The following is a 24,796-nucleotide window of genomic DNA, read 5'->3' on the forward strand; positions in this document are numbered from 1 at the left end:
ATTTTCTGATTTGCCTACCTAAAGCAAGACGAGAATCAGCCAATCAGGAACTGCTATTTAGCTGGGGCACATTTGGCAAGATCAGAGGACGAGCAGTCGAGCACCTACTCTAGAAGTGTGCCTACTATTTAAATGACCAATCCCTATTTTAACGTTAAAATGATAATGGTCGACGTATATATCCATCAGGTGATGGCAATTATGATGGTGCGAAGAAAAAGTGTTTGCCTCTGTTTAAGCCCAACTAATGGGAGTGACGTATGTACAAGGAGCAAACGCCGTAAGTTAATCTGAGGAAGCCCATCTTATTTTGTTCCGCTTTCCTGTTGGATATTGGCAATTTGGCATCATTGTTTTGGCTCTTCTACTCTGCCGGTGCATGCTCTGGGTCACTTATATTAGTATTAGCAACTAGCAAGAGGAAATGAGAAAAGTTGCATTTAAATTCTAGTTAAAATAGGAAACGAGTCGAGTGGATTAGCACTGAATCAATTCTATTCTACTGTGGTTCCGTGTATACGTGGGAAGCAAACTTAGTTGTGAAGCATTACTCAGTATTCCACGCTAATGCACATAGGAATCATCATGTCTCTTTGTAGTGAGTGCATGCACGGTGCATTTTTTTTACATTTCACATCCTCGACAGACCCTTTTATCTAAAAATTACTTTTCATTACCATTAACAGAAGTTGCCCGTCTAAGCTAATAAGCATTTTTAGTGACCAAAGTAATTCTGAAAAGACTAGTCAACCCGGTCCCTTGCTGTTTTGGAAGATGACTAAATAAGGATATTTTTGACGATTTTACGTATTTTAACATTTAGTAAAAGGGTATTATCAATGTTTTCAACCCATTGAATCAGCTGGTTGGAATCGTCACCCAATCAGGATTCCGGATCCATTTCACTCAAGACCCACTAGACGGTCAAAAATCATTGACTTAATCAAGAACCACTCAACTCAGAGAGTTCAACCATTAACCCATTCGACCTGGTGACTGAATCGCAAGTTGCACACTCAATGTATACAAAACTTTCGATGGCTATGACTTTGCACTATGATGTCTGATTCAGGTGATTTTTTTATTTTGAATAACTTTTCAAGATCTCTGTCCCAAGAAGTCATAGGTGCCTTGACCCGCTATTTTCACAAAAAAAAAAAAAACTTTTTTGGCCTCAAATTACAGTTTTTAATATTTTTTATAAATAAAAATTAAAAACTGATTTAAAAAAATTAATTAAATATAAAATAATACATATAACATATCTAAAATATATTTATACATTATTTATTGATAATTAACCTTTTTTTTCTAATCCAGCCTGCTCCTCAACATGCTCCTCACACCAACCTAAGGAGCATCTCCCATACTTGTTTGCTTTTATTATGGGAAATGTTCTCACGGTGGAATGTGCTATGCGGCCGGCGTGAAGTGCCGTTTGTGAGTAAAAAATAAAATTCCGATTTTAAAAAGTTTGGAAAATAGCTATCTTATTCAAGGCCAGGATAATGGAACGGTATCACACTGAAAGAACTTCGACCAACGGACGCCTTCTTTTAAATTTTGATTTTGATGAGTACCAGTCTACCAGATTATTGGTCACCACTTTTATGATGCTGACTGATTGGTTACAAGTTTATTAGGCATCATTCCTTTCTGGTTTCATAATATAAATTATGTATGTATTAGAGATTATACGTGCAATTAGTTTTCAAGCCCTATCGAAACCCAGCTAAACACAGGTGTTCAAGCCCAAATGTGATATGCGTCCGGAACCACGGAAGTTGAGAGAAGATCGGCCTGCTGCCCTACTCAATCGAAGGATTCTCCAGTGGAAGTGTGGATAAAGATAAGAAATTATAGCCTAAATCAATCATATCTATTTGATTATTTTTGTATATCTTATATGGTTAAAGATAGATCATGCCACTAGTTGAATCTTAGTAAATACAACATATGACTCGTCAAGGGGTGTGTTCTAGAAAAGGATGCTTTTTGTTTTTATTTGTTTTTGAAATCGCCAACCCAACTGTGTTTGGGAGTCTAGAGAGCTTTGCTTTGGGAACAAGACAATATGAATGCAAGGAAGACCGGTAACAACGCGAAGGTGAATGGTTGCTTACTTGCTTTGGCCTCTAGAGATGAAGAGATCTGCAGCAGATGAAAGCATTCGTACTGGGTCCAATGTTGCATAGCAACAACAGAGCCTTAATTGAAATGCAAATCCACTAAATACGTAGACTTCATGCACATCTAGGTGAAACCGTGAAAGCTTAGCGTGGCAAGAATCCATGACGGGAAATTGCAATCTCAAAAGCTTGGATCCTATCCCCTCGAGCAAAACCATTGCGATCATAAGATGATATTTCATTAATGTTGTGAGCAATACATGCTTTAACTAGTTCTTCGCCAACTCTTTGAGCAGCTTCCTGAGATTAAATCAAATATGAAAAAGATGAGAATTCAATAGCATAGTGTTACATAGGTGTCTCTAAGTTAAAGGAGAAACAAAAGGAGGGTTAAGAGATAACCACATGGTAATGCACTAATGCTACAACAACTATTAAGATAGGCTTCATGGGTCCACACGAACATGTAAACCAAATCAATAATTAAACGAACCCCTAACAGTGAATTAGGTTACAAAGACCTCATCGTCATTACGTTTCTTGTTGTGCCAGAAACCAGAAAATCATGAAAAAAGAAGAAAAAGGAGAAACATTAGTACAGAAAACATACAAGATTTAACATGGCTTGGCAATTTGTGCCCACGTCCACAAATGGACATTTCCAAAACTTAAATATTCTCAATTCAACAAAATTTACGACCTTAACACAAAAGCTAGTTTTTATCATTGAATTAGCTTCTATTCCAAATTTGAGTGCAAATATTTATGCAGTACAACTGTACAATAAATATTGAAAATAAAATACTCCTGTGCAGACGGGGCAGAAACATCACCCCACTAGACCCTGTTTTGCTTGTAACAGATCCCTTCGAATGGAGAATATTCGTTTGTCATTGATATATATAGTAGTGGCAAGCATATGGACGATTAAGCAAAATAAAGATGAAGGAATATGTCCACATTTATGAAGTTCCTTCGTTTAACTGGGATCCAGGAGAAGTATCTGATGCTACCTTGCCAAAAGTGGTTAGTTCAACTTAAAATGCGTGCATTTGTGGTACCACAGTCCCTGGGGCACAGCTCAGATCTGTAATCAATTTTTAATTACTCTTTAATTTGAACCATTATGGGAAGAGGTGAAGGAAGAAAGGATCAATTACATTGTTGGATGTATTCTCTGAAGATATTTCTCAGTGATATTCTTTGACAAAATTTTAATTCAAGTTGTTTTATCTAGTAGAACATATTTTATTCCAGGTTAACTAAGGATGCTGCCAAACATAATCATGCGAGTAGTGTAGGTATATGTAAACCAACCTATGTTTATCATTTCTTTACAAAAAGTTTCATTTACCAATTATATATAAAAAGGGAAACCACCCAGCGTTGACTATCCAGGGTCTCGGGAGAGGTGAACTGGATATGGAGCAAACCTTTCGGCATTTTATTTTTATTTCTTTTTTTTTTTTTGCATAAAGTGGTAGCTACCAGACTTTCTCACACCTGTCAGCCCGAGATTTTACCATTGCACCAAGCAATGGCCCCTAGCTACCACTTTTAGTTGAATTGTTAGTTTGAGGATGCATTTTGCTTGATGGATAGGAAAACAGATGGAGATCAAAATGAAACACTTACAATGGTGCTAGAGGAGGCATTCTCTCGGATGGGTTTTTGTAGTGTGCTTCCGTAAAATAAACACTTCTTGTTCTGGTCATCAACTAGCATAGCATACAACTGCTTGGCCGAACAGAAAACTGAGAGCCTTGGTCTCACAGACGATCCATTAAACTGTGATGACACATGGGAAGCATTAAATGGATCATGAAACATAATCCAGTCACAAGAAACCAAGGCCAAGTGACCATGACATTAAAAATGACATGCATGCAAGCAGATGGTACAACTGTACAATGTAATTGGTCAAAATAGATTACCACAGGTGCCAGAACCAGTTTAATGGGTCCAAAATATCAAAATCAAGGGGTAGGGATAAGCATAAATATATTAAAAATAAGAGAACAAAAAATCAAAGATGCCTTCAATCTGATATTCTGAGCAACCAAACAACAAGAATACAATCAAAGAAGAAGGTGCCAACCGACTCAGTTGGTAAGGTCTCTGGCTGGTTGTACCACACACCCAATCGAGGAAGATTTCTAGAATCATACAGCCTGTGATTATCAGAGTGAGGACAAGACTTACTTTCCTTTGTAATCTCCTGTTTCGGACTTTGGCATTTTCCTTCCTAGTATTTGCCTTTGCTTCAATTACCAAATGCTTAACAGGGTAATCTGAACAGTTATAAGGAAAATAAGGTCAACCAATAGGTAAACCAGAGGAAGAAACATTCAAAGGAGAAAGAAAAATATGTTACTTGATCTATGTAGTTCTTATATTCATTTGTTCTTTTGTGGATTTGCGACAGATTTGAATAGAGATTGCAAATAGCATGACTTTTGTGAAGTTGTCTGATTAAAACTCTGTAAAAATTCTGATATGCAAGCTTAAATAAAAAACACCCAAGAGTGAAGAACGAAATTGCTCAGGTCCACTTACTTTGATTTGGTATGGGGAGGCAGATAGGATTTGGACAGGTATGGAGGAAGCCCATGACCCCGAACTGTATCGGATTGACTGTCACAAGAGACATTTTGGTTTACTCCTTGAATGAAAGAACCCTCAAATGAGCTTGATGTTGAGAAGATAACTTGGATCCTCCCTGAAAATGACATTTTGGCAGGTTAAGATAGTTTGATTTAGGAATTATATTAAACCACTAGTATACAGCTCCAAAGCACATATGAACACATCTTCATGCAAGAAGAATCATAGTGTAAATCACTGCACAGAAAGAACAGCTTCGTTATACTCTATGGATCAGCTAACTTCAACATATCAAAGCATACAAAAGAAAAGGTAATTTAAATACATTTAAAAAAGCGTTGCTATTTCTAAATTCCTCATCAAAGAAGGCCATTGTAAACCCGTATTATGGAACAAAGAAACTCTAATGAAGTTTCTCTGAGGCAATTGATCGAACATTCAATGAGTACACCTTTAAGAGAAACCTTTTCCAATGAACTGAACGAGTGTAAGAGACCTGAAACAACTTTGCTACACTTTACGTTGCACAAGCCAAAATGGTTAAATAGATTTTAGATAAGTACGTTGACAAAGAGAAATCACCACCATTATACTACTGATGACATATATTTCATGACTCGCCGTCTAAGCCAATATGTTTTGCACGATTCAGGCTTCGGCTTTATCTCAGCCTTCTCACAGACACCGAACTTTCTTGGGTCTTAAGCTGAACATGTTAATGGAATTGTATACCACAGAGATCCATGAGTTTGAGGAAACTAATATTAGTCACACTTCTCATAAAACATAATGTCAAAACAGAGACCTTTGCCAGTGGAGAGGCAACAAAAAATTCCTCCCACCCATCCATCTTCGAATGCCCATCAGCGGAATTAAAGGTGTGTTCGTTTTTCGTGAAATGAAGGGGCATCACAGGGCTAGCCGTTGGGGCCCCGTGCGGCACTCCGTGTGTGTCGAGTAAGCCTACAAAACAAAGAAATAGCACAACAAATGCAACAAAGATGGTACACGAATTAGAAAAAGGTACTATTGTACTGCAATAGATGGAAAGCACAAACACACAAGTTTGTGTCGAGGGGCCCACGTGCTTAACCTTTACACGGTCTTGGCACCACTCAACTACCTACCTCCCCTCAAAGAGTAAGTTAAGCTTTTGGTGCTCTAACAAAAGATTACATCAAAATGTTGAAAAATCATACTACATGATTACAATAATGCCATGGGCATTCCCCCATACAAAATACATGTGTAACCCCACCCAAAACACACTTGATGACGCTCTGATGGCATGTCGCGGGCATGGTGAAGGCACTTGATGGCGCGAAAAAAAGTGGTCACTCATGAGAGTCTCCCCACTCAATTCGGTCATTGTCCTCAAAGACCTACTCCTGCCTACGGCTTGAGTCTTGTTTGCAGTGAAGGGGAATTCTTCAACTGGTCCACGAACTTCACTTCCAAGGCCCGAGCATGAACTTGGGTGGTATGGATAAGGCGACTTGCTAGGTTTAGGAATCCTATGGCTAAATGTAATAACTGCTTTTGGGTTACTAGAACGGAAGCATGTGACCTAGCAAGTCATTACATTTAGTAGTCATTACACTCATTGGACATTTCATGGAGAAGAGAGAGCTTTTATTATGCCTGAATCTGATAATACATTGAACGATGATTCAAGTATAGACGATGATATGCATGAGTTATTGCATGATGCAGTTGGGTTCTCTTACTCTGGTGATAAAGGAGGTGGTACGGAGGATGGACCTAGATGTGGCCATGATGTTGAGAAGTTTTTTTAAGTTATTGGAAGGTGCCAATAAGGAATTATATCCTGGTTGCAAGAAGTTCACCAAACTATCATTCATTAGTCAATTATATCATATAAAGTGCCTTTCTAGATGGAGTAATAAATCATTCACAATGTTGTTTGAGTTGTTGAAAGAGGCACTCCCTATTGGTGAATCTTTACCAAACTCCTTCTATGAGACCAAAAAGATCATAGCTCACTTGGGACTCAAATATCATAAAATTGATGCTTGTAAAAATAATTGTATGTTGTTTTGGAAAGAGGCTATCAATGACCAGTCATGTCCTAAATGTGGTGCTTCTAGATGGAAAGATGATGATGAGACATCTCCATCTTCAAAGAATAAAAAAATTCCACAAAAGATATTGCGTTATTTTCCATTAAAACCAAGGCTTCAAAGGCTATTCATGTCAAAAAGTACATATTCTCTCATGCGATGGCATAAGGAGGGCCACACCAAAGATGAAGCGTTAAGGCATCCTGCTGACTCCCTAGCTTGGAAGACTTTTGACATTCATCATCCAGATTTTGCTTCAAATAGCCGTAATGCTAGACTTGGGTTGGCAGCAGATGGTTTCAATCCATTTAAGACGACGAGTATTTCGCATAGCACATGGCCTATTATTTTGGTGCCATATAATTTACCACCATGGTTGTGTATGAAACAACCATATTTCATCCTCTACTTACTTATCCCTGGTCTTTCTGCACTAGGTGATAGCATTGATATATACTTACAACCTTTGATAGAGGACTTGAAGGAATTATGAAATATTGGGGTGGACACCTATGATGCATTAACCAATGAGATTTCCATTGCATGCCAGCTGTGTTATGGATTATTAACGACTTCCTTGTGTATGCCAATCTATCTGGATGGAGCACTAAGGGGCGTTATGCCTGTCCTTATTGCAACAAGCACATTAATTCTAAGTACTTGGACAATGGCCTTAAATTCTGTTACATGGGTCATCGGTGATTCCTACCATTTGACCATAGGTTCCGAAAAGATAGGAGATCATTTAATGGCGAAGTGGAATTAAGAGATGCACCACCTATATTGCATGAGTTTGAGATTCTAGTCCAATTGGAGGGTATTATTAACAATTTTGGGGAAAAAATTCTGGCATTACTAGTAAAAAGAGGCAACGTGATGATAATGATGATGGTAGTGATGATGATAATGAGAAAGAGTACCATAATTGGAAGAAAAAAAAAGCATAGTTTTTGAGTTGCCATACTGGAAGGACAATCTATTGCGCCACAATTTGGATGTGATGCATATTGAAAAGAATGTGTGTGATAGTATTATTGCAACATTGTTGAAAAGCATATTTTTTTGGTAGACTATCGATGTGTGGCATGAGGGCTGCTTCTACCTGTGTGAGAAACTCCATTTCAAGGGCAACCTGAAAATCATCCAAAGATACCACAGACAGGTTGATGATTCCCTTCCATGGCCCAACTTGGAGCTCTACTCCACGAGCCATGCCTTCTACTGCCTTGGACCCTAAGTTGACTGCCTTGAGCCAAGCTGTTTGTTTGGTGGTGGTCAAACCGGGTCGTTGTGCCTCAGCGAGTGAGATAAAATTGTGGGTGGCCCCAACATCTACCAAGGCTTGAGTCGCCTCCTGTTGAGGGTGATGTCTACATACTTTAGCCCCTTGTGAGCTTTGTTAGGTCGTTTGGGTGTGGCGTCTTTCTTGACCATGGCATTGATGAGCTAGTGAGCGCCTACTCTTGGCATTGGTGTAGGTTTCTCCTCATCACTCTCCTCACTATCATTGAATTTGGCAATGAAGGCGTTGACCTTCTTCTGCATGGGACACTCACTTATCTAATGCATTTCATTGCAAATGAAGCAAAGTGCATGAGGTGTGGTGGGTCTCTTGGTGTATTTGTAGCCGTGGGAGTTATTAGTTTCCTGTGGCTTCTTTCCTTGTTGTTGATAAGCCGGCTTGTTGGGATAAGGCTGCTTTTCTTTTATGGGAGTTGACTACGGGTCTCCCCTACTCAAGCTTGTGGTACATGGGCTAGGTGGCAAGTGGTCTACTTCATCGAGCTTCTTCAAATCAACAAGTTGTTCGGCTACGACCATGGCGGTTGCAAGGTCTTTCACCCTTGTCGTTGTAACTCAAGCTCGGCCCATTGATTGAGCCCATCCATGAAGTTGAACAAGAGATCCTTGTCCGACATGTCTGAGATCTTAAGTGTCAAGGCTGAGAATTCTTGGACATAGTCGTCCAATGAGTCCTTGTGCTTCAAGTTCTTCATCTACCTTCATGCAAGATACTCAACGTTCTCGGGGTAAATTTGGCATTTGATCTCCCACTTAAAGTCGGCACAGATATTGATGGTGCATGTGTCGCGGTCAATGTCCTAACAACACCTATGCCACCATAACATTACAATATCATTCAAATACATTGTATCTGTATGTACATGGATTTGTTCATCATGGATGCTAGGCAACTTGCCATAGTTTTCAAGGCGCCAAGGCGAGGCTAGGCAACTTGCCATCAGAGCCCCATCAAGTGTGTCTTGGGTGGGGTTACACATGTATCTTGTATGGGGTAATGCCCATGGCATTATTGTAATTATATAGTATGATTTTTCAACATTTTAATGTAATATTTTGTTAGAGCACCAAAAGTTGACTTACTCTTTGAGGGGAGGTACGTAATTGAGTGATGCCAAGACCATGTAAAGGTTAAGCACGAGGTCCTCTCGACACAAACTTGTGTGCTTGTGCTTGCCATCTATTGCAATACAACAATGCCTTTTTCTAATTCGCGTGCCATCTTTGTTGCCTTTGTTGTGCTATTTCTTTGTTTCGTAGGCTTACTCGACACACACCGAGTGCCGCATGGGGCCCCAACGGCTAGCCTTGTGACAGTTGGTATTAGAGAAGGAGCTCCTTCACATATTGGACCCTGTCGATCACCCCTCAATTAGCACAAACGATGAAGAGCAACCGCGACATCGTCGACTACATATTGCTTGGGTTGTCTAAAGGCCACGTTACCGATGAAACACCAATTGATGTACCTTCCAAAGATCATGCCCCAAAGGGCCACACAACAAAAACAAGCAAGCAGGACAAATCCGTTGATCATTCTCAAGCATGGACACGCGTCCTACTTTGCGAGGCGATAGTAGGTGAGATCCAAGACTGGGTTGAAGAACTCCACCTCAACATGGAGACAATGGGGAATGCTGTGGTGGAGCTAGAAGGATGATTCAATGGTGACTTCAGGGAGATCTGTGACACATTACAATGCTCGGAAGAGGGACCTTCCCAAAGCAACCTCCAAGGCTTGATGGATTGGTTTCAAGCACAACTGGATGAAATGAGGGACGAGACGGCACTCATAAAAATGGCCATGGCCAACTCCTCTTGTGCCTCATCTACTTCAGCCTCGGCGTACATCAAGATACGACAACCGACACCATACTCAGCATAGTTGTCAAGGCGATGCCTAGGTGACAAGGCGCCCTTTGAGGCTCGCCTCACCTAATTGCCTAACAATTTTTTACTTCCTAGTATAAAATACTTTTTTATTCATTCTTTTTTGAGATTATAATTATAAAATAGACATTATTAAACTAAAATAATAATTTTGTGTTTATATACTAATTTCTTTTTATTATTTTCTTATTTATTAGGGTTTAATCAACACAAACATTGCTAAATGCTGTATTGAACCCTCAAAGGCTTAAAAACATGAACCAATAAGTAAGGAAGAACTAAAAATTGTATCTAATGAGCACACTTTTGAATTATTTTCTTCTTTCCCTATAACAAAAATAAGGGTTCAGCCCCTATATTTTTTGAATTTCATTTTCCTTCTTCCTTTTCTTCTCATGAATATGTTGATTTTCTATACTTTAATATGAAATTTATACTTTTCTTATGAAAATCATGAATAATTATTAAAGAAATATGGTTATGGTACCTAGGGAACTACCCTAGGATCTATGTTTCTAACATAAAAAATCCAACGCCTAGGCGACAAGGCGCCCCCTAGTCGCCTAGCCTCGCCTTGGCGCCTCGAAAACTATGATACTCAGGTGTTTGGGATGCTCGTGAGCTAGGCAATTTCTTGTGGCAACTTGAATAATACTTCTCCGCCACTGGCATCCATGACGAGCAAATCCAGGTACATACAACTACAATGTATTTGAATAATATTGCAATGTTATGGTGGCATTGGTGTTGTTAGGACATTGACCGTGACACACACACCATCAATATCTGTGCCAACTTTAAGTGGGAGATCAAATGCCAAATTTACCCTGAGAATGTTGAGTACCTTGCATGAAGGAAGATGAAGAACTTGAAGCACAGGGACTCATTGGATGACTATGTCCAAGAATTCTCAGCCTTGACACTTGAGATCTCAGACATGTCGGACAAGGATCTCTTGTTCAACTTCATGGGTGGGCTCAATCCATGGGCCGAGCTTGAGCTACAACGACGAGGGGTAAAAGACCTTGCAACCGCCATGGTCGTGGCCAAACAACTTGTTGATTTGAAGAAGCCTGATGAAGCGGACCACTGCCCACCTAACCCGCGTACCACAAGCTTGAGTGGGGGAGACCCGCAGTCAACTCCCGGCAAAGAAAAACAGCCATACCCCAACAAGCCAGTTTATCAACAAGGAAAGAAGCCACAAAAAGCTAATTGTTGAAGATTAATCAATTTTGTGTTGTTTTATGAGTAGATGTTTTATGTTAGTTGTTAGATAGGTGGTGGGGACCACAGTAGTTATGTGAGTCCAAATTGTATTATGTTTTTTTGTCTTATTTATGCTGTTTTATGTTATGCTGCCCTATAAGGGCATAGTTGTCTTTGTACTGCTCTTATATTTTTAGTATAAATAATAATAAGTGAAGGGGGCGGCCAGATTATTGCTCTCTTTTCTTTTCAAGATCTCTTCTTCTTTTCTTTTCTTCTCCTTCTCTCTTCAAGAACTACTTTTTATATTCATATTTTTGAATTTAGCAGATTTTTACTTGGTATCAGAGCCATCAGCTAAGGTTTCTTGAAGCATTCTCATGCAGCCCTAGATCGGCCGACTACATGAAGTAACAAAGGGTTGATTGATCTGCTATAGATTGCCCAGTTCTTGGATTTTTTGGTGGGATCTAGTCATTAGGAAGGTGATTTATTGTTCGACATCAAAATCAGGAAGAACTGGAGTACGGGGAAGAGTCCCAGAAAAGTTGGACTCTTTGTTTTTTATTTGATCTTGGGCGCCTAGGTATTGTTAGTTTTCTTTTGTCATTCTAAAGAGGGCAGTTGAGTTTCTGGATTTTTCTGAGCCTCTTGGAGTAATCGATTCACTCCTCTCTGTTGGGAGGCGTGAGGAGGAGACGAATTTCTCTCCGAATAGGGTTTTCTTCTTCCGAAAAGGGTTGGTTTCTATGTGTATGATATTGAATTGCTTTTGGAAGATCTCCAATCTATTTTTTCTTATTGTTGAACTGTTTGAAGTAAGATGGAGAGTTCGAGTACCGAGGTGAAATCCACCGGTACCATGGGACTGGTGTTGGAGGTAGTAGTGTTATTTTTGGGTCTGGAATCATTACTACAGTAAAACTTGATGGTACAAATTATTTAGAGTGGGCACAATCAGCCAAGATGGCTATTGGTGCCCATGGAAAATTAGGATACATCACGAGGGAGGAGAAGAAACTTGATATAGATTTGAAAATATGTGGAGTGGAGGACCTGCCCCGTTTAGATTTGAAAAAATGTGGTTACTCCATCCCGGGTTTACCAATAGAGTAAAGGAGTGGTGGAATGAGTGTAACCCATTGGTGGAACGGGAGGGGATGAGATTTCATAAGAAACTACAATTCTTGAAAATAAAGATCAAGGAGTGGAATATCTTGGAGTTTGGGAGGATAAAAGAAAGAAAGAGAGATTTGGTGGACTAACTTGAAAGTCTTGACTCTAAAGAAGGAAGGGGAGAATTTGGAGAGGAAGACAATGAACTAAGAAAGGTCTTGAGAAGACAATTAGAGGATTGCCTACATAAGGAGGAAATAAGTTGGAGGCAAAAATCTAGATGTCAATGGTTGCAAAAGGGAGACAGGAATACCAGGTACTTTCATTCTTTGGCAGATGGAAGAAGGAGAAATTTCATCTCCAAATTGGTTGTGGATGGAACTGAGTTAACTCAACAAGAGGAGATAGTCGGGGCATGTGTAGAACACTTTAAATCCATTCTAAGAAGGCCTGTAAATGGAAGGGTGTGAGTAGAAGGTTTGGATTGGCCAGATGTAGGGGGGGATAATAGAAGGAGTTTGGAAAAGAACTTTGACTTAGAAGAGATTAAGGAGGTTGTGTTTTCTATGGACAGAACAAAGCTACAGGGTCGGATGGGTTCATAATGGCTTTTTATCAAGATTGTTGGGATATTTTGAAAGAGGACCTTCTGATGGTTTTTGAGGAATTTCATAGGAGAGGAATTGTTAATCCGGGGGTGAATTCCACTTTTATAGCTTTGATTCCCCAAAAGAAAAGAGCTTCACATCCAAAGGACTTCAGACCAATTAGTCTGGTAAACAACCTGTACAAGATTATAGCAAAGGTGTTATCTTTGAGGTTGAAGAAGGTATTGCCAGACATAATTGAACACAATCAAGGTGCCTTTGTAAGTGGAAGGCAGATTATAGATCAAATCCTCATTGCTAATGAGAGTGTGGAAAGTTTCAAGAAGGATAAAAAGAAGGGAGTGTTTTGTAAGCTAGGTATGGAGAAGGCTTATGACATGGTGGATTGGAAATTCTTAAGCAAATATACCCATTTAATTCCTTTCAGTGTTTAAGATTCTAGGGAAGGTTTGTAGTAGGTTGGAGAGGTTGATGAGAGACTTCCTTTGGGAGCCGGGGGAGGAGATGAGGGACCATAGAGTTAGCTGGAAGGTGGTGACTAGGAGTAAAAATTATGGTGGTTTGGGGCTTGGAAACATTGGGAAAAGGAATTCGGCCCTTTCGGGGAAGTGGTTGTGGAGGTTTCCTTTGGAGCAGGAGAAGCTATGGGCTAGAATAGTGGCAAGAATACATGGGTTAGAGCAAAATGGATGGGACGCTAGAATCAGAGCAAGGACCACAAGCACTTCGCCTTGGAAAGCCATTCATGATCTGCTTCCAGTTTTCTCCCCTCTTGTCAAGTATGATTTGAATAAAGGTAATTCCATAAAATTTTGGGAACAAATTTGGGTGGGGGATGCTCCTCTTAAGGACCAGTTTCCTTCTTTGTATGCTGTTTTTTATTTTAAATATGAGCCAATTTCTTCTTTCATCACCCATTCCTCTTCCAGTTCGGGGTTTGGGTGGAACCCAGGTCTGAGGAGGGTTGTGAGAGATTCAGATCTTGATAGTATTTTGAGCCTCGAACTTCTTGATAATGTTTTCTTAGAGCGTTCTAAGGTGGACTCTAGAATTTGGACCCCTACCCCCATGGGGTCTTTTTCTTGTGCTTCCTTCTTCAAAGTCCTTTGCCAGTCCACCAGTCCTGCAACCTCCCCTTTCCCGATTAAGGAGGTTTGGTGCAGACCAATTCCTCCTAGGGTTGGTGGTTTTTGTTGAAAAGCCTATTTGGAAAGAATCAACACTGGGATTTGCTCCAAAAGAAGAGACCCAATACTTGCAGGAATTTGTGTGTTCTTGGCAAAGCGGATGGGGAGACTGGTGTTCACTTACTGGTGTCTTGCCAATTTGCAAAGTCAATTTGGGAATGGGCTTTTTCTCTCTTTGGGTGTAGGTGGAACCCTCCATCAGACTTGCAGAGCCTTTTTTTTCCCCTTCTTTTTTCAAGTGGCACATGAAAAGGAGGACTATGTGGAGAGGACTGAGGGTTGTAGTATGCTGGTCATTATGGGAAGAAAGAAATTCTAGGATCTTCTCAGAAAAGGAGAGAGGGGCTGAAGAATTGAAGGTCGTGATCCATATAAGGATTGTACATTGGCTAAAATCACTAGAGCTATTTACAGACTACACAGTGGATGACATGTTGAGAAAGTGGGGTGATATTGCAAATTGCACACAGATCAAACCATTAATAAGGGTGTCTTAGACTCCCCCACCTGCTGGCTTCAAATTAAATTTTGATGGGAGTTGTAGGGGGAATCCTGGACAATCAGGGATTGAAGGTATTTTTCGGGATGAGAACGGGATCATCTCTGCCCTGTTCTCAGGCCCAATTGGTGTGGGGGATTCTCTTAGAGATGAGATCTTGGCAGTTATGGAAGGAGTTTAGAAAGCCAAGGAGATGAGTGTTAGAAAACTCTTAATTGAAGGGGACTTGAAGGTGGTGATAGGGTGGCTGATTAAAGACAACTGCGGCTTATGGAATTATAAAAATGAGAAGAGGAAATTCAGATGGCTGGTGCAGGGGATGGAAATCAGGATGAGTTGGGTTAAGAGATCAGCTAATTCTTTTGCTGGTGGGTTAGCTAAGCAAGGGATAGAAATGGAAGCAATGTTTTGAGCTAAGTTGTAATTTAACTGTTTCCTTTTTCCTTTTCCCTTTTTGGAGGGTTTAAGTTGTATTTGGAAGATAAGAGTGTTTGTCTTCCTTCCTGTAATTAGTATGATGTTTCAATGAATATAATGAATTTGTTATTGATAAAAAAAGAAACCTGATATAGATTCTTCCTGATGGGTGCAAGAGAATTGCATTGTACTGTCCTGGCTGTGTAATTCTATGTTACCTCATATTGGAAAAAAATTCCTATGGGCTAATATTGCTAAGGAGATTTGGGATGGGGTGGTTGAAACCTACTCTCAGAAGCAAAATGTAGCCACAGCCTATCAGTTAAGGAATCAGGTGATTAGTATAGAATAGGGAGAAAAACCCCTTGCCATGTATTTTTCCATGCTAAAAACCCTTTGGCAAGAAATAGATCACTTAGAAACTGTGGTATGGGAAAGTGTAAATGATGCAGCAACTTATCAAAAACTGGTATAGAAAAATAGGGTAATACAAATGTGGCCACTATAGGAGACTCTTCGGCCCCTCTTTGCCAAACTAATTGGGAATCCATTGCAGTAGCAGTAGTGAGAACAGAATTGGAAAGGTTTGAACAACTTATGAGTAGGAAAGTTACAACTAGCTCTACCCTTCCAGATGGACAGCAAAGTACAGGAGCCAACTACACCACCTCTTTTACACATACAGGTAGTTTATATGCAACTGCAAATCTTGCATCCACTTTAGGTAAGGAGGGACCTCCCTGGATTATAGACTTAGGAGCATTTGAGCACATGACTAATGTCCCTACCCTTTTTCAGTTCCTATCAGTTGTGCTCTGGTAAAGACAGAATCTCTACAACAAATGGTTCACATATCCCCATTGTTGGGAAGGGGACAGTTAGAGTGACAAATGGTATTACTTTATCTTCTATCTCACATGTCCCTAAACTTCATACCAACCTACTTTCTATTAGTTCTTTGACAAAAAATTTGAATTGTTCAGTGACTTTTCTTCCTGGCAATTGTGTTTTGTAGGATCTAGAGTCAAAGAAAATGATTGGGAGTGGTCGTGAGGTGAATGGAGTCTACCTTTTGGATGAGATTCCAAGATATCAAAACCATCATGTTAGTAGCTGCGGTAGTAGTGGGTTAGAGTCAATACCAGATTATGCTTTGGCACAATCGCTTGGAACATCTTTCTTTTAGTTCATTGAAATTTCTTTTCCCAAAGTTATTTGAGTATGTTCAGTTATCCACCTTAGAGTGTGAGAATTGTCAGTTAGGCAAGCATTGTAGACATTCTTTTAAACCAAGTAATAAAAGAAATACTTTTGCTTTTAATATTGTTCACACTAATGTATGAGGGCCATATCATATTCCTTCCATGGGAGGATACCGTAATTTTCTCTTGTTCGTGGATGATTATACACGGTATTCTTGGATATATTTGATGAGATCACGAGATGAGGTTCCTAACTTAGTATAACAGTTCCACCAGATGGTTCTCACACAATTTGGAGTGAGAACTAAGGCCTTTAGATTGGATAATGCCAAAGAGTATTTTGAGAAAGGACTTGACCACATATTTCTTGGAGCATGGTATAATTCATCAGAGCAGTTGTACATATTCACCGCAACAGAATGGAGTAGTTGAGAGGAAAAGCAGACACATTGTAGAGGTGGCAAGAAGTCTTATGGTGTGCTTCAATTCCTGTGCTTTTTTTGGGAGATGCAGTTCTTACAACCATGCATTTGATTAACTGTGTTCCTTCACGGACTTCGGGGTTTAAGGTGCATTTAGCCTTCTTTTTCCAGATTGAGAGATATTTCACATACTCTGAGGATTTTTTGTTGTGTTTCATTTGTTCACATTCTTGGCCCCCATCGCAAGAAATTTGATCCTCGGCTCAAGAAATGTGTTTTCCTTGGGTATGCTCAAAACCAAAAGGGGTATTGCTGTTATGATCCTGTGTCGAGCAGATTTGTCACTATGGATGTTACCTGTTTTGAATCCACATTCTTCTTCTTTTGTGGTTCTCCTCAAGGGGAGAGTTTTGGGGAGGAGAACTTACAGTTTGTTCCTCTTCTTATTTCTTTTGTGCCTTCATCAGTTCCATCAGCACCTCCATCAGTTTCATTACCTGAGCCACTACGGGCAACCTCACAGAAATATCAGTGCCGATAGACGATGGTTGACTCCACACATCCTTAACCCACATCACTCTCTATCAGTCCTTCTGAAGCTCCAGATTCAATAGATACAGTTCCAGGTATTCCCCTTGAGCCTGAGTCTGTTATGTTTTCTAATGATAATGTTCATGTACCTAACACCATTGCTGCAACTGATCCCACTGACCTTGATCTTCCCATTGCACTTTGCAAAGGGAAGAGAAAGTGTACAACCCATTGCATTTCACACCATCTTTCCTATAGTGCCTTATCACCCTCCTACCGAGCTTTCTTTTTTTCCCTGGATTCTGTGTCTATACCCAGGAATGTTACTGAGGCTCTTTCCAAATCTGAGTGGAAAACAACCATGCAAGAAGTGATGGAAGCCTTGGTTAAAAACCGAACTTGGGAAATAGTTGATCTCCCTCCAGACAAGGAGACAGTCAGATGTAGATGGGTATTCATTGTAAAGTACAGAGCTGATGGCAAGATTGAGAGGTACAAGGCAAGGTTGGTAGCAAAAGGGTATACTCAGACCTATGGTGTTGATTATCAGGAAACCTTTGTACCAATAGTTATAATGAGTTCAGTTCGTGTTCTTTTATCTCTGGCAACCACCTATTCATGGCCCTTGTTTCAGCTTGATGTTAAAAATGCTTTCCTCAATGGTGATTTACAGGAGGAGGTATATATGGACATTCCAACAGGTTTTTATGAAAATGTTGGTAAAGGAAAGGTGTGCAAACTCAGAAAATCATTATATGGCCTGAAACAGTCACCTAGGGCTTGGTTTGACAAGTTTAGAGGGGCACTTATCCGTTTTGGGTACACTCAAACCTAGTCTGATCATACCCTCTTTATAAAGAGGAGAGATGCTCTAGTGTCAATTCTGATTGTGTATGTGGATGATATAGTGGTTACAAGAAATGATCTGAAGGAGATTGATGATCTCAAAAAATCATTGCAATAAGAATTTGAGATCAAAGATCTTGGTGAGCTCAAATACTTCCTGGGATTGAAGCTGCAAGATTCAAGCATGGGATCTTCATCTGTAAGAGAAAGTATGTACTTGACCTACTACGAGAGACTGGGAAACTGGGGACCGAACCAACAGACACTCCTATTGATCCAAATCATAAAATTAAATGTGAATGGTGAGCTGGTAAAAGATGTGGGGAGATATCAAAGAATGGTGGGCCAACTGCTATATTTGTGTTTGTCACGATTAGATATTTCCTATGTTGTCAGTGTTGTGAGTCAGTATATGCATGCACCTTGGGTTCAGTACTGGAAAGCTATTGAGAGAATACTTGCATATCTGAAAAAGCACCCTGGCAGAGGGATTCTTTTCTCAAATCATGAAAATCTGAAGCTAGAATCCTATGCAGATGCAAATTGGGTAGGGTGCTTAGATGACAGGTCTACATCAGGGGTGTGTACCTTTATAGGTGGAAACTTGATCTCTTTGGGTTATATCTCTTTTGAGTGAGATTGGGGTGAAAGCAGAGGAACCTATGATGTTGTACTGTGACAATCAGGTTGCAATCAATATTGCCCACAATCAAATTCAGCATGACATGACAAAGCACATTGAAGTTGACAAACACATCATAAGAGAAATGGTAACAACCGGAGAAATCTGCTTGCCATATGTCTCTTCGGAGTTACAGTTGGCTGATGTCCTCACTAAAGAGGTGGCAAAGAACAAGTTTGAACATGATCTATGCGAATTGGGAATGTGTGACATTTAATCCCAACTTGAAGAGTGTTAAAGATTAATCAGTTTTGTGTTGTTTTATGAGTAGATGTTTTATGTTAGTTGTTAGATAGGTGGTGGGGACCATAATAGTTATGTGAGTCCAAATTTTATTATGTTTTTGTGTTTTATGTTATGCCGCCCTATAAGGGCATAGTTGTCTTTGTACTGTTCTTATAATTTTGGTATAAAGAATAAGTGAAGGGGGCGGCCAGATTATTGCTCTCTTTTCTTTTCAAGATCTCTTATTCTCTTCTTCTCCTTCTCTCTTCAAGAAACTACTTTTTCTGTTCATATTTTTTAATTCAACAGATTTCTACTCTAATAACTCCCACGACTACAACCACACCTCATGCACCTCGCTTCATTTGCAATGAAATGCATTGGACAAGTGAGTGTCCCATGCGGAAGAAGGTCAACGCCTTCATTGCTAAACTCAGTGATAGTGATGAGAGTGATGAGGAGAAACCCACACCAACTCCAAGTTATCTTCTCAACATCAAGCTCATTTGAGGGTTCTTTCATTCAAGGAGTAAACCAAAATATCTCTTGTGACAGTCAATCCGATACAGTCCGGGGTCATGGGCTTCCTCCATGCCTGTCCAAATCCTATCTGCCTCCCCATACCAAATCAAAGTAAGTGGACCTGAGCAATTTCGTTCTTCACTCTTGAGTGTCTTTTATTTAAGCTTGCATATCAGAATTTTTACAGAATTTTAATCAGACAATTTCACAAAAGTCATGCTATTTTCAATCTCTATTCAAATATGTGGCAAATCCACAAAAGAACAAATGAATATAAGAACTACATAGATCAAGTAACATATTTTTCTTTCTCCTTTGAATGTTTCTTCCTCTGGTTTACCTATTGGTTGACCTTATTTTCCTTATAACTGTTCAGATTACTCTGTCAAGCATTTGGTAATTGAAGCAAAGGCAAATACTAGGAAGGAAAATGCCAAAGTCCGAAACAGGAGATTACAAAGGAAAGTAAGTCTTGTCCTCACTCTGATAATCACAGGCTGTATGATTCTAGAAATCTTCCTCGATTGGGTGTGTGTTGTACAACCAGCCAGAGACCTTACCAACTGAGTCGGTTGGCACCTTCTTCTTTGATTGTATTCTTGTTGTTTGATTGCTCAGAATATCAGATTGAAGGCATCTTTGTTTTTTTGTTCTCTTATTTTTAATATATTTATGCTTATCCCTACCCCTTGATTTTGATATTTTGGACCCATTAAACTGGTTCTTTAAGGCACCCATGGTAATCTATTTTGGCCAATTACATTGTACAGTTGTACCATCTGCTTGCATGCATGTCATTTTTAATGTCATGGTCACTTGGCCTTGGTTTCTTGTGACTGGATTATGTTTCATGATCCATTTAATGCTTCCCATGTGTCAACACAGTTTAATGGATCATCTGTGAGACCAAGGCTCTCAGTTTTCTGTTCGGCCAAGCAGTTGTATGCTATGTTAGTTGATGATCAGAACAAGAAGTGTTTATTTTACAGAAGCACACTACAAAAACCCATCCGAGAGAATGCCTCCTGTAGCACCACTGTAAGTGTTTCATTTTGATCTATATCTGTTTTCCTATCCATCAAGCAAAATGCATCCTCAAACTAACAATTCAACTAAAAGTGGTAGCTAGGGGCCATTGCTTGGTCCAACTTAAACTATTCAGTCCAAAGAAGTGGTCCAACTTCAAGCTAGAAAGAAACAATGGTGGCATATGGATTTAATCTGAAATCTGCTTTTTCTGCTGCTGAGGTACAACTGTTTTTTCTCCCTTCTCTAAGCTATCTCAAACTCTGCCCAAGGACTTTGCAAGCACATTGTATTATAGAATTAACCTGAAATCTGTCAAACCAAATGGGTATATGACATATTTAATCTGAAATTTGTCAAACCATTTGAGCATGCTAAAAAACATGATCAAATCTGAAATCTGAAATCTGTCAAACCATTTGAGCATGCTACAAATCATGCTCAAATCTGAAATCTGTCAAACCATTTGAGCATGCTACAAAACATGCTCAAATCCGAAATCTGAAATCTGTCAAACCATTTGAGCAGGCTACAAAACATGCTCAAATCTGAAATCCGTCAAACCATTTGAGCATGCTACAAAACATGCTCAAATCTGAAAACTGAAATCTGAGCATCCACATGGCAGCAACGTTTCCAAAAAAAAAAAGACACCGTTTAATCAGAAAGCAATGCTTCCAACCCACACATCAGCAGCACAGTTTTCTAAGAAAATGGTGCTGTATCTACAGCATCGATGCCAAACATATACATAACCTATCTCCATCATCAATGGGCTATGTTGGCCCAATGACAACTCACCAGTACACAAGCCACATTAGGGGTCAACATTTAGATTAGAAGAAAGGGTATCTACTTTAGGACTGGGTTGGGCTCATGATGAAGGGGCATGGCCCAGACCTAGCTACTTTGTTCCCAACTGGACCCAAACACATCCAGTGATCTAGACATCCTATTATTATTAGATATGGTTCACCAACTAGTTCAAAATCAGAATGATTTACTCCCATAGTCTGCTGTTTGGTTCAAACAGGAATGAGAATGAGAATTGGAAACAGCAGGAATAAGATTTCATTCCCAAGGGAGGGGTAGGGAATGGTCATTCCCTCAAATGGGGGAATGCCATTCCAACAAGAATAGGAATGGGATTCCAATTCCACCCAAGGGAGGGGTAGTGTCTTGGAAACTGAAGCTATTCTCAGCCGTACAAATTCCCTTTCTTCAGTTGGACAAGTACCACAAACAGATATTTTCCCAGTTCTGAAGCCATAAACCCTCAACCCCACAAGGCCAAAAGTGTAGCCACTAAAGGCCAATTTTGAGCAGGTGGAGGGAACCCATGAGCTCTTTTGGGGTTTCATAATTGAGATACACCTGAACTTGCTCTAGATGCAAACTTATCCAACACTATAATCCTAATGTTCAATTTGGTCTCTACTAATCAATCTTGCTACATCATTGGGTTCAACCTAGATTCCATTTTAAGCACCTAATGCAACCTTAATCAGCAATGAAATTTCGAATGAATGAAAGCTGAATAAAGAAGTAATGAGTAATTTGGTTGAGTATCTAGTGATGACTTGACCCTAATAAGATTGTATTGGTCACAGTTGAATGAAAAGTTGGAGGGATCCATAATCCATCAGGTAGCTAGGATAATTCCATTGCCAAGCAACTCAGGCCCAAAAGCTAGCTTGACCCTTTTGAACAGAACATCTACTTAGAATAATTCATCATGTTCAAATTTTGCTTAATTGCATTTCAAAATATTCTTAACCAACAGAAAGTAAAGGAGAAAAGGAAAAGACTGTTCAATACAAGCAAACAATTTATTTTCTAAAATTTTTATGATGGATGAAATTATTGACATAAAAAGGAGAAAATTTGACACATTATGCCAATAAATTCATCTATTAAAACTTATATTTATTATCTGACTTGTTATCACTATTGCTCAACCTATGCAAATAGATAGAAGCCATGCTTTACCAATCTTTACTTGGGCTATGGAATTAACAGTTGGTCCCTAGCCCAAGTTAGCAAAGGTTCAAATTTTTTATATCAGGTCTCATTCAATCTAGAAAAATAGAATATAACTTCTAACATGTCTACTAACACTTAGAGTCATTATATTAAGAAAACTAACATAAGGCATAAAAAACCTAAGGTTTTGATATATATATATATATATATCAAAACCTTAGGTTTTTTATGCCTTATGTTAGTATATATATAATTGAGGTAGGGACGGGGTGGGGACTTCATTCCCCATCCCCGTCCTTGCCTTGCCAAAACAATTTACATCCCCTTCCCAAAGAAAGGCTTGCAAAATAAATTACCCAGAGCACTAACAAAACAATCAGAATTCTATATAACACAAGCTAGCTTAGCTCATCCTTGAGCTATGCTCATGACCTGGCCTTAGTTCAATTCTCATGCTTGCAAATCAAGTGCAACTGTCAATCCAAGTCCATTTACCTATGCAAACCTCAAGGGCCAAGCTTGGCTGTCCTTGGTTCAGTTTAAACTTTTGCTTGCTTATATTATAAGATATATTTCATAGGATTAATATATTACATATCAATCTCTTATAGTTTGTTAATTTTTCTTTCTTTTAGTTAGCTCCTTTAGCTAACTTGGACTAGTTAGTTTGTTAATTTTTCTTTCTTTACTTGGGCTAGTTTGTTAATTTTTCTTTCTTTTAGTTAGCTTCCTTTAGCTAACTTGGGCTAGCTAGTTTGTTAATTTTTCTTTCTTTGCTTGCTTGGCTGTCTTTGAATCACCTTATTATGTAACTTACCTACCTCTTTGGCACATCATGAATTTAACTACTATCCCTTTTGGATGTGGGGGGGTGGGGGGATGGTGTGTGAGTTTTGTTTAAGAAAACTATTACTGAAGCAAGTTCATGGTAATGATATTTTTCTTTTGGGTTTATGAAATGCTCTTTTAATATAAATCCAAACTAAAGGATCTCTGAAACTAATGGGTGTCCATATTTTTTTTTCTTGGGGGGAGGGGGGTGGGTATGAAATGTCCTGATTTTTCTTTTAAGTTCAAACAACAAAGTGCTTATTCACTAACTTGTTAATGTGGCAAGATCAGCCATGTTCCATGATTAATTAGTTTTGTTTTCTATTTACGTTCAGGAATCTATGTACTCTATAGGGATGTCACTATCAATATTGTGAGGACCGAGTCCGATCTCCTCTGTAATGCTCCTCTAATTCCCAAAATAAAAAATAGAAAAAGTTTATTTTTTCTTTTAAGAAAAAAAATCTGTAATAGATCCAAACCAACTAGTTTTGTTTTCCTTATAGGACTTGCAAACAACAACAACAACAACAAAACAAAAAGAAAAAGAAAACAACAAAACAACAATTGTCATTGGAAAACATCCTCTAAGGTTGCATATTCTTTAGGCATTGAACTAACCTCTAAATAAAAGCAGCTATTTCACACAAGCATTAATACAAACATGAAGGAGCTGTTTCTGCCTAGCCAGAGTAATGAGACATTTTGGCATTAAAAATAAGGAGAACAATCTATGCTAAAAAGTACTGAAATTAAGAATAATTTTTACAGACCAAAATAGAGAAGGGTTAGGTCTTATCCATTGGAGTTCGCCTCCAACAGGTTCTTCAAATCGGAATCCAATGGGACGGTGTTACTCCATTGTTACGCCACCAATAGGAACAAACAAAAAAATAATGCATATGCATAAAAACTTACCTCGCCAGAGATGAGTTCAGTTCGGTTCCCAGCTGCCGAAGGAGTGACAAGAGATGAGGGAGAGAGGGTTGGAAAAAACCTAGAATCGGCAAAGAGAAGGTTTGATGGTCTGCTGTAGGAAAAGGGACTAATGAAAGAAAAAAAGTGAAAGAGAGAGAGAGAGAGGGGGGGAATGAGAGGAAGAAGATGAAAGGGGGAGAGAGAAATCGTGGCGTACCGCTTAATTCGTTTGATGCTTCTCAGCTGCCGAAGAAAACAGGGAAATGGTGGTGCTCAGAAGAGAATGTGAAAGCGTTTTTACTGGTGCGATTTGAGGGAAGACGAAAGAAGTTATGGGATTCGTTTGCGCGGGAGAGAAGATTTAGCGGGCCGGACTGGCTCTTTTTTTATTTTTCGGTCTATCTCTTATCCGGCGGCAAACATGCATCCGCCACTGTAATTAATCATACCTAAGCAGCGGATTTCTCTCTTTGCCGCTAAAAAATGAATATATAGCGGCGTTTTTCTTAGTGCCGGGTGAGAAAAAATCGAAAAACCGAATCGATCGAATTGAAAAATCGGTTAAC

The 24,796-nt window shown here is 39.3% G+C and overlaps 1 protein-coding gene across 2 annotated transcripts; it reads right to left on the reverse strand.

The window, feature by feature from the left end:
* Positions 1–1,857: 1,857 nt before the first annotated feature.
* LOC148854262 (Ribosomal L18p/L5e family protein) lies at positions 1,858–24,705 on the reverse strand. 2 transcript variants are annotated; one of them, XM_088985810.1, is made up of 7 exons: positions 24,448–24,693; positions 24,231–24,309; positions 5,539–5,696; positions 4,686–4,848; positions 4,332–4,420; positions 3,765–3,917; positions 1,858–2,429 (listed from the first exon to the last, which is right to left on the reverse strand). In XM_088985810.1, the coding sequence occupies exons 4-7, from the start codon at positions 4,777–4,779 to the stop codon at positions 2,274–2,276; spliced, it is 492 nt and encodes a 163-aa protein (XP_088841936.1). In that variant the 5' UTR covers positions 4,780–4,848; positions 5,539–5,696; positions 24,231–24,309; positions 24,448–24,693; the 3' UTR covers positions 1,858–2,273. The 2 variants fall into 2 exon arrangements, with proteins under 2 accessions (XP_088841936.1, XP_088841937.1); XM_088985811.1 differs by lacking the exon at positions 5,539–5,696 and having other exon boundaries at positions 24,448–24,705.
* Between the last annotated feature and the right edge of the window lie 91 nt (positions 24,706–24,796).

This window comes from Nelumbo lutea, chromosome 4 (assembly GCF_056320005.1).
Source record: "Nelumbo lutea isolate HS-2025 chromosome 4, American lotus-T2T, whole genome shotgun sequence".
Taxonomy (NCBI): Eukaryota; Viridiplantae; Streptophyta; class Magnoliopsida; order Proteales; family Nelumbonaceae; genus Nelumbo; species Nelumbo lutea.

Coding starts and splice junctions, on each gene's coding strand:
- LOC148854262 (XM_088985811.1), bottom strand. CDS start 4,779: ATGTCTCTTGTGACAGTCAATCCGATACAGTTCGGGGTCATGGGCTTC. Junction 4,421..4,685: donor CCTCCCCATACCAAATCAAA/GTAAGTGGACCT, acceptor ATAACTGTTCAG/ATTACCCTGTTAAGCATTTG. Junction 2,430..3,764: donor ATGCCTCCTCTAGCACCATT/GTAAGTGTTTCA, acceptor ATTTAATCTCAG/GAAGCTGCTCAAAGAGTTGG.